This window comes from Solanum tuberosum, unplaced genomic scaffold (assembly GCF_000226075.1).
Source record: "Solanum tuberosum cultivar DM 1-3 516 R44 unplaced genomic scaffold, SolTub_3.0 scf00099, whole genome shotgun sequence".
In the NCBI taxonomy this organism is placed as follows: domain Eukaryota; kingdom Viridiplantae; phylum Streptophyta; class Magnoliopsida; order Solanales; family Solanaceae; genus Solanum; species Solanum tuberosum.
In genome coordinates this window covers 916,596-927,888 of record NW_006239023.1, presented here as the reverse complement: position 1 = coordinate 927,888, position 11,293 = coordinate 916,596, and the positions used below count along the sequence as shown (strand labels likewise).

General features: G+C 29.9%; 1 protein-coding gene across 1 annotated transcript; it reads left to right on the top strand.

Moving 5' to 3' along the window:
* Positions 1 to 681: 681 nt before the first annotated feature.
* LOC102595538 (uncharacterized) lies at positions 682 to 1,915 on the top strand. Its single transcript, XM_006348052.2, has one exon. It carries the CDS (start codon positions 1,035 to 1,037, stop codon positions 1,656 to 1,658), a length of 624 nt encoding a protein of 207 aa, XP_006348114.1. The 5' UTR covers positions 682 to 1,034; the 3' UTR covers positions 1,659 to 1,915.
* The last annotated feature ends 9,378 nt before the right edge of the window (positions 1,916 to 11,293 follow it).

Sequence of the window (11,293 nt, the reverse complement as noted above, 5' to 3'; positions counted from 1 at the left end):
CTCAAAAACCTTATTCGGCTGACCAAACAATTCCTTAAATAATTATAGCCTATAGGTGAACTTTTGATAAGCTTTAATAGGTACTCTTTCTATCTTATTTTAAGTGATGACACATTTCTTTTTCTTTGGGGTCAAAAAGAAATGACACCTTTTCTATTTTTTAATTAAATTAAATGATTATAGCCATAAAAATAGCAAGACATATTCTAGAATCTAGACCATAATTTCAACTATTTTTCTTCTTCTTAAATTATGAAGATATTCCAACTAATTAACCTCAGAAAAAAGAAGTTTTCATTCACTAATGGAGCGTTATCACATTTCTACAATTTTTAACACAATAAGATTTTAGTCTTTACAAAGGACATATGAATATGATGAATAAATATAGAAATTCATACATCGAAAAGGGGTAGGAGAATAGATGATTTTAGGCACAATCTTTCTCTTCTTATTAATTAATTTTGATTAGCTATATTGAAATCAGAAGCAAATTATTTAAAAAAACTTCTAAGTGTATGAAAATTGTTCGAACAGCATATTACATAATTTAATATTAAAATAAATAAATTAGTCTAACCTGCTATCACAAAATAATATAGATTAGGTAAAAACTTAAAATTCGTATATTCTTCTTTTTGGTTTTAAGTTTCGTGCTCATCATCAATACTCTCCATACACTTTTTGTCGTTATTAATTCATTGATGAAATGCACACAAAATGAACTCCACATTCACATGAAATGTAAACCAATTTCTCAATCTCCCAATCATATCTATTATATATATATACTCTTCCTTCCTTCCAAGTTGTGTCTCCGTTAATTATAGCCCTTTTTTTTCCCCTACCATGGAGCTATAACATTAAATCACAATAATACATTCACATCCGTTTTATTTTATTTTTCTAAGAAAAAAAAAAAACTTATTTGGGTCGCCGGAAAATCAAGATTCCGGTAACCCACAGTAATCATTTTGTTTATACATAGAATTCTTTCTTTCCTGTCGCCGGGAGATAAAAAAAGGTGATGATAAATGGCGAAGGGTCGGAAACTTGCCACTAGTCGCAGTGAAATGTTATTAGGAAACTACCCCAGCTATAGAAATGGAACTGCAACACTCAACGGTTCCTCAGAACTAGGAGAAGATGATATCTGGTCAACGGTTGATGACATGGATGATCACGATTCAAGGGGCGAGTGGAGTCCACGCGCCGCCGATGAGAGTAATAACGGATACGTGAACCGTAAGCTGCCGGTCCAACAATCCGACCACCACCACAGCCGCCGCGGGCGCCAGGTTGGGGGCCTGTCATTGGCTTTTGATGATTCAGGTAAAACGGCATCTCCTCGGATCTTGCACCAGTTTCGCGGACAAGACGCGCCATCCACACGTGTGGCACACATGGCCACGTCAGCACCTGTGAATGTCCCTGATTGGTCTAAAATATATCGAGTTAACTCGGTTGAGTCGTTGCATGACTCGGATGATGGTGTTGATGATCATGACTCGGAGATGGTTCCACCGCATGAATACATTGCTAGGAGCAGGAACTCGAACGCTCGCTCGGTGTTCGAAGGTGTGGGCCGTACGTTAAAGGGTCGGGACTTGAGCCGGGTTCGAGATGCTGTGTGGAGTCAGACCGGGTTCGATGGTTGAGTTCATCAAATGAACTAGCTATCGTTTTGTTAGAATTAAAGATTTTATAACTATTTTAGCTGTTTGGAGAATTAAAGAGACAATTGATGATAATTATTTATTTTGCTAGATAAATTTTTGGTCTTGGGCAATTATTCAGGTTGAATGAATACAAACTCAGTGAGTCAACCAGCTCCTATGGAGCCTAAGTTTAATCTTTTTCTTTTTTCTATTAATATATTTTCACATATTTTATGAGTAAGTATGTACTTTTACTATGGTGGATTTTAGCAAAATGTTCCTTTGTCATTTTCAGTTATCAATAATGGTGAAATTTTGGGTGCAAAAAATGTAGCCCACTAAATGGTGTCTAGATAAAACTAGTACATTCAGTAGTCCCACAAAATTGTTGCAATCGTTGATGGAACTATTCAACTATCAACAATTGTTTCATAATTATCATCTATCAAAAATAATTTTTTATCCAATAAATTTGATGTAAATTTTGCATACATTCTATTATTCTCATATGTTATTTATAAGGTTGTATTAATATGTTGTTATTATTATTACTATTATTACTTTTTCATAATAATCATATCTTAAAGCTATTTTTTCTCACAAGAAGCTTGATGAAAAAAAAATAAAATACTACCATGAAGGAAGAAAGACTCGTACATTTTCTTTTATAATTATGAAATATAGTTTTAAATTTTTTTAAGGAAATTTATTAATCTGCTATCACTTGTCAAATGTTTGTGATCACCTTATTCACCTATATATTAAAAGACATATCTACTTAAATTATATGCTAGTATTAGTAGTATATATAGGTAGAACGTCCTCATCATTTGGTTTAGATGTTGACTCAAGATTCCAAGTCATTTGGAGGGAACACTTGAATTTTTTACTTTTTAACATTTGATGGAATTTTCCCATGCCTGGATTGCTACTCTTTTAATTTTTATCTCGAGTTTAACTTTATTCATGTTTAGTATGTCCAAGATATTATTAAAAAACAATTTTCATTTACATAAGGAAAATTAGTTGACCCCACCACTACCTCTAAACTTGTTGATCATATTATCAGCAAGATCGATGGTCGAACATAAAACTAATTAATTAGTCTATGATGAACAAATTTGGATGTGTAATTAGTATCGAATAAGTTTTTTTTATTTATTATATAAGAAGGTGTAATAATTGTAGAAGTTAGTTATCATGGAATAAAAGAATGAAAATGACAAAAATATGGTTGAGATCCCTCAAACCTTATTCTACTGATTGATAAGAAAGAGAGTATTTTTGTAAACAAACAAGTTCTTCTGGAAACTATGTAATGCATGTTGTTTTTAAAACAACAATTCAAACAGTTAATAAGAAATAATATCATAATAACTTATTTTAACACAATTAATTCCAATATAACTTGTCTTCATATCAAACGACTCCTACAAAAACAAAATGAAATAATTACAGAGTTTAACGTTTACACAAGTGAACGTTCTTGCCAAGTAAGACACGTGTTTATGAAATAAATTGTGTGATTATTTGATGTTTTATATATCAAATAAAATAAAATGTGAACGTAGTTTATTAGAGTTGGACTCAAAGAAAACTAAGACTATGTTTCCTCTATCATGATTAGAGATGTACAAAACATTTTAAGCATTAAAATCACAAAATCTCTAGTTTTTGCTAGACAAACATATATTGAAAATCTTATATAGGCATTTCCCATATCATAAGAAGATCGGAGAAGTTCTTCTCTTTTTTTTAATTAAAAAATAAAAGAAAGAATATCAGAACATATGAATAAATTGGATCCACAAATATATTATTTATTTTTTAAAATATTTTTAGAGGCTAGAATATCTTAAATTAAGATATGAAAAGAGTAATAGAGACATTTAATGTGGAGGGGTCCAAATCCAAAGCCCAGAATATTGGGATCCAATTACTTTTTAGAGAAGATGATATATAGGATTCTAGCTACGTCATTATTATTTTTTAATATATATAAAAAGAATTTAGATAACAAACAAATAAGAGATTTAAATTCATTCAAATAATTATATTAGATATGTTATTGCGTGTATATGTAACAAGAAAAAAAATATGAATTTGCGACATCATTTATTTTTTTGCTGCATATTTATATATTTTCTAGTCTGGTCCTTGATTTCTTTTATATTTTTCTGTACATTATTCAATTTATGATATTCGTAATAATATTAAGAATTGTACTATTGAAAAACACAAATGGAGAAAAAAAGGAAAAAAAAAACAAGTGAAAAGATACCCTATTGCTATATAGTACCTTTTTATAGAAAGGAACACGAGTCAATTCAATGGGCTCATGAATTCTGTGAGCCACTGGATTTTTTCTTCCTTTCTATTCTGTCAACAACGCAAAAGATTGAATTTTTTTATACGGTAAAGGGTCAAATATATTCCTATATTATAGGAAATAGTTTATATATGCCCTTTGTAATACTTTTGGGCTAAATATACCCCTTCCGTTATATTTTGGGCTAAATATATCCCTAATTTTAACGGAAGGACACTTGTTAACATAAGAATCAAATAACTCACCCCCAATTTTAAATACCCAATTCCCTTTAGAAACCCACCCATTTAACCTATTCCCAACCCGTTTTCATAGTCATCTTCTCCACTTGAGATTTTCATTAAAATCAACACTTAATCACTACGGAAACTTCAAGACCACAATGTGGCGGGTCATTTTTTTCACCAAAAAAAATTTCTTGCAGAACCTCCTGCCTTTGAAGTTATTCCATCTCTTAAAAGATTAAAATAGTTGATAATTGTTGCAAGTTAGAATTCAAAATTTTAAGTTTGATTTAGCATGTACTCAATACCATTCAAGCAGTGGGTCAATATTGATTAACATATTGGGCAACATGAGAAACTGAACTTATATGTGTTATGATGTTTAATTGGAATTGTTGTTTGTTTTCATCGGTGTTCAACGGACCAACAATTTAGTAGCATTAGAAAATTAGGGCAACAAAGATTAAGGCATGCTTGTGGATGGATTTTATCATCACAACGAGCAAGAAATATGTAAGTGACAAGACTGTGTGCTGGACCCTTCGTAGTTGAGTATTGATTTTAATGGAAGCTTTAGCTAGAGAAGATGATTATGAAATGGGTTTGGTTCAAATTGGGTATTTAAATGGGTGGGTTTCTAAAGGGAATTGAGTATTTAAAATTGGAGGTGGGTTATTTGATTTCTATGTTGACAAGTGTCCTTCCGTTAAAATTAGGGGTATATTTGACCCAAAGTATAATGGAAAGGGTATATTTGACCCAAAAGTATAACGAAGGGCATATATAAATTATTTCCTATAGTACAGGGGTATATTTGACCCTTTTCACTTGGGACCCATATCTTAACATAAATATTTCCAATAATAATTTTAAACCAATGAGAATCATTGATAAGATTTTAACTTCTTGTAAATTTGGCACTATAATTTTTTAATTGTATCTTTCGTCTTAAGCATTTCGTGTTTACAGGTTCATATACAAAGAAAATGTGAGATGTAGGTAATTAATTAATATATCCTGAAATACATATTAGTTATTGATTTCACAATATGAACTTGTATAGATAAGTTATATATATTAATTTGATCGTCACTCAAGAGTCCTGATATATTGATGATTGGTATAAAAATAATTATATTATATTGAGTGTTTAAACATTGAATTCCTCAAAATATGCTCACCTAACCATATGCTATATTGAAATAATATAAAATTGGGTAGGAGTTACTTCATCACTCACCTTGGTCTGAGAGACTATTAATAGCGGATGAAGAAGTTAGTACTTCGATATGGATCGAAATGAATATAAGAACTAAGAAACTAATATACCATTTTGACTAGTTTAAGATAAAAAATATATTTTATGGACAAAAACTTAATATCAATATAGTTAAAAGGGAAAAGGCCTAAAATCACTCCGGAAATATACGAATGATACATTTTTACCCTCCATTATATTATAGTCGGGGGGAATAGAATATATATATAAAATTAACTCGTGGCATCAATTTATTTCTTTAATAGTTCTATTAAGTTGAATTTGAAAATAAGTATAAATCATAAATATATGACATGTTGTAACGATGAGGGTGCATATGATCTCAATTATTCACGAAGAGCTAGTAAAAGTATATCATTTCGTATAGTTCGGAAACAATTTTTGACATGATGAGCCTAATAATATAAACTACATTATAGTATACGAAGGTTGATATAAATACATACCCAAAGATCAAAAAAAAAAGAAAAGAAGCTAAGCAATTGATTAGAGTAATTGACACTATACAATAATGTTAGTGGATGTATAAAAATAAAATAAAATAGTACTAATAGTAGTAGTTACGATTGTGGTGGATATTGCAGCAGATGGAGGAATCGTCCATTTTGGTGAAGCTGGTGCATTCAAACCCCACTATCCTTTATTGTTGTTTGTTTTCCACTCAATTTTTGGTATTCATTTTTTAGGTCTGATTAATTTGATTTTGTGCTAAAAAGTGTTATTCAGGATAAAAATACTTTTTATCAACTTTCAACATTAACTTCATACCTAAAACTCAAATTTGAAACCTCTCAAGACGGAAGAGTGCTTACCACACTAGCATTACCTTAGGTGGTACTCCCACTATCCATTATTACTATGAATGGATGAGCAACTTAATTTCCATCACAACTTTTCTCTAAATAAATGCAAGAGCTAAAAGAAAAATTCAAAAATTGGCATGTCCTTGATAATATGGTTGAAAAAGTACTGCAGTTCCTTTATTGTAAAAGATAAAATTTACTAGTATATAAGAGGAAATGCACTTCATTTATTCATTTGTTGGAGGCATGTGACACGTAACGTATTAAGAGAAGAAAAAAAAGTTGTGACCACAAAGTTGAGTACATGAGATTTCACCATCAAGGTATTTGTTTGAGATAGTGATTTTTTTTTTGGATGAATCTAACAATAATTGTGATAGTGCTTCTGAGATTTATAGTAGCTCGATTAGTTAAATTTTTTATGAGAATTTAATGCTCGATCACTATGTAATAAAAGAAGTTTTTCTCTTATATCTATTTGATTGAACCTCCATAATTAATAACCTCTGATTTTGAGAATAATTGAGAAATCACCGTTAAAGAATCATTTGAAGTTTCAATTCGAATTTTGAAAATTCTTGCTGGTTATTTTTCGATTTGATGTGGTTGGAATTCGTTGGAAACACATGAACAAAGTAATATACAAAATTTGTGGAAGATAGGAAGTTGGGTGTGGTTTGAGTTCAAAGTTCAAAATTGAAATCAACCTAAAAACATCAGTGTTACAATGTATAACAGGTGTATATATTTAAATTATATCGTATCATATCACATATATATATATATATATATATATCAGATTTTCATGGATGTACACATGAGTTACACGGACACACATGAGAAATAGAGAGTAGAGACACATATATATAGGTGGAATATTATTTTTGCACTTAGTTACTGTATATAAAAACGGAATATAGCTAAACAGATAGATAACTAATAATTAGAACAAATTGATAGTAATTTTATTTGTGCTGACAAAGAGTGGTACTTGGAGTATCTTGTTGGAGAAAATTTGAGATATAACAAACATAATAAACATAATAAGGCTTTATAGCTATAGTTTCGATAATTGTCATAGTTGTAGCTTCGTTTGCTATGGACGTTGCGGATTGCATATTTTTTCCCGTTTGTAGATTTTGCTTGCGAATATACAAATATGGTATGTATATACAAATTCTATATTTTTACATTTTAAGAAATTTTTCAGAACTTCGTTTATATATTTCGCTTGCCAATATACAAAGAGGGTAGTTTATTATGAATTTTTCATAAATCGTATACAAATAGCTAGAGTTGTCAATATGGGCTAGCCCACCCCATCCGGGCAACCATACATGCTTTGAAATTTAACGGGTCAGGCCGGGCTAGCCCATTTTTGTGTGGGCCAGAAAATGGTTGGCCCAACCCACAAGTACGTGGGCTACGGGCTTTGCTGGGTCTGCCCTCTTTTCTTAAAAGTATTATTTTTTTATAATATTAAAAAGTAAATTATAATTTAAAAATATTATCATAAATATCGACAAGACAATATTACATGGTGTTAGTGTTACTAGTTGTTAATCAAATACACAAATAAAATTATCTTTATAATATTTATTAAGTTTGATTTCAAGTAAAAGCATAAATAGCTAAATAGAAATATTAACCTAGTTATTTTCCAATGATCATAATAAAACACAAAAACTATGACAATATTCCATAGGCTACGGCCAATGTAGTGATTCCCTATAAATTTTAGGAAATTTTTATTTTATGTAGTACATATTTGATAAACATAATTTGTATTTAAATTGTAATATTTCAAACTTTAAATATATTTTGAGTTTAGACTCTTGTTATTTTTAATTTTTAATTAATTTTTATTTGGCCCACGGGCCAGCCCTATCCATATTTCTCAAGTCCCACAAATTGGCAGGCTTATTCAGGCCGGGCTAAAAAGCCCTTTTCTTAAATGGGCTCCAAAAATCATAGCTCAGCCCTATCAAATCACGGATTAGGCTAGGTCAGCCCAACGAGCCTAACCCATATTGACGGCTTTAAAATAGTTAGGGTAAGTATATACAAAATTATGAGTTTATACAATCAGGTACCAAATTATACAAATTCTGAATTTATACAATTAGGCGAATTATATAAATCAAGTGAATAACAAGAATTAAGAAAATTGTAGCCGCAAATTATAATTTTCTTAAACTATAGCTATAGTACCTAATATAGGCTAAATGTTTGCTATTCTGCGTAATTTTCCATCTTGTTTGGCTTTACGAAAGGATATCATATTTAATTATGGGAAAATTGAATATAATAGCAAACTATTAATTCAAATTAAATGCTATAACCATAGTTTGATTTAATTGTACCCCATGGTAAACTGTTGCTATTTCGCCTCTCTCCCTGGTGAATCTCGCTCGCCACTCTCGTTCTCGCTGGGCAGTCTCCCTCGCCTCTCTCACTTTTATACAAACACAAATGTATAAAATGCGTTTGTGTTTGTATAAAGTGAGAGAAAATTGTATATATACATATATTTTCGTTCCCCTCTCTCCCCTCTCCCAGATCTCGCTCGTCATTCTTACTCGCCTCTCTCACTTTATACAAATATAAATGTATACATTGCATTTGTGTTTGTATAAAGCGAGAAGAAATTGTATATACAAATACAAATGCATATATTTTCGTCCTATACACTTATGATTATACAAATACGATCTTCCCCTGCCCAGTTTTCTTTGTCTTTCTCTCTTTCTCACTTTATACAAACACATATTATACAATTGATTCTTTTGTATATGTATACCGAAACAGATTATACAATTGCTTTCTTTGGTATATTTATAGCGAAATGTACATATTAATAACCATAGCAAATATAAAGTTTGCTATGAAGCGCAATTATGCAAACTATAGGTATATCATACAATTATGATTTTTATGTTTGCTATATTTGAAAGTTATTCTTTAATTATTTATGTGGATTCTTGTGAAAGCCCCAAGAAAAGTAAGACTCTTGTTTGGGTCCCAAATGAACCCAATAAAACTTCTATGCATATGGACCGACCTACTTTGGACCCTTACTAGAACCCATAATCATAAATCTTACTGTTATGAAATAATATTAATAATAATAATAATAATTATAGTAAAATAATATTAAGACACAAGAGGTATAGTCAAAGAAGTGAGAGGGAGAAAAATCATTTTCTCTTCAAATTGATATACACATGAACTGAATGGAGTTTTTATTAATTAAAAAAAGAAAGTCGCGAGGTTTTTTAGACAATGCAGACTAACTTTCTACTTAAAAGTTGTCTGCTTGATTACAAATATGAGAAATCTGTTTCAATATTTTTCTGACAAGCTGCCTGCCCAAATTACTTCGCAAGATGGTTGCAAATTTATTGAAATTGAGCAACTAAAATTTAGACATACACATTCACAATACGATATTTTTATAACATTTTCTATTTAATTTATTTTTCCTCCCTAACATTCTACTGAATGTCTAAATTCTAAATTGAACTCGACAGTATACTATACTGAAAAGATTGTCTAAATTGCTAACTTGTATGCTACCAAAGTTGGGCCTTAATTTACAAAGCAACCCGTGTCCTTAAATCGAACTATTTGCACCACGAGAAAACTTTAAATCATGTCCCTATTGTTTGTATTTTAAATTATAGAAACAAGATATCACAAGGGATAATTTTGAGAATTTTTATCTCCCACATAACAAAATATTTAAGAAATGACTAAATAAAAAGCAGTATGTTGCACTGATTTAAGAAATGGGTCAAAAATAACCTTAATAAAATTTATTAAAAAAAGTTTTTGTTATATATCAGGTAAAGTTTTTTTTCTCATATTGGGCACATAAATTAATTTGGCCTATAAGGTAGAAGCTCAATACATTCAATAAGTTACAGGTAACAAAAACGCTTTAATGTATTGTCTGGACATGAGTTTTAGTTATATTGACTGACTTGCTTTTTTGTAAAAAAAAATGATTGATTAATCATGATAAAATTTAATTGTATTTTTCAATATAACTTACATAAATACCATAGTGTAAAATCTAAATTACATTATATCCCTACTCTTTTTCTAATTACACAAATCCCATGTTTTTAGGCATTTCAGATACATAATTAAGGATCCAGATACATTATTGTTGATTATCAATCTATTGCACTTATTAAGGAAAAAAAACTAAAAAATCAAATTGACATCTCATAGTATCCATCTGTTGCACTAATTAAGGGGAAAAATAATAATCTGAAAATCAAATTAAGATCCATAAATTGTGTTATTTCATTTCAAATTATTGTCAAGAATTCAATCATATAGTGTAACAAACCAAAAAATTCAAAAATTAGATTTTTTTTCTTCTTGTTCATCATTCTTTCTGTTTCCTCCATTAGCCGAAAATTTCATACGATACATAATGATTATTTTGATCTTCTTACGTTTCTTCTTACTTTCAATCATACAGAGATAAATCCTAACATAACGAAGAAATTCAATTTTTCAAAATTGCTTCGGCCCTATTCAGCGAAGAAACTTTTGATTCAAAAACTTTTGTCGAAATTTTGGATAAGCGAGGTGAGTTAGGAATGATACAAAAGTGATAGAATTGTTGTTGGACAAACGATTTCTTTTGTGAATCTTCAAGTTCATCAAAGATCCTTTCAATTTTGATTCAAGATTGTCGAAAAATTTGAGATTCAATTTTTTGTCCTAGTTCATTGAAGATCATTTTAGTTTTGATTCAAAATTGTTGAAAATTTTGTGTTTCAAAATTATTCTCCTATTTCATTGAAGATTCTTTCAATTTTGATTCAAAATTATCGAAAATTTAGAGAAGATACATCATGACTATCCTTTCGATTTAAATGATAAGTGTTGTATTTCTACTAGATACATTAAATAAGAAAGTGTTGCCCATAAGATTTAAGTTTGAGATTGATACATTATTGTTTGGTAATTGTTATGTATCAGAT

What these genes read in the sequence shown, in the direction of transcription:
- LOC102595538 (XM_006348052.2), top strand. Translation starts at nt 1,035, where the DNA reads ATGGCGAAGGGTCGGAAACTTGCCACTAGTCGCAGTGAAATGTTATTA.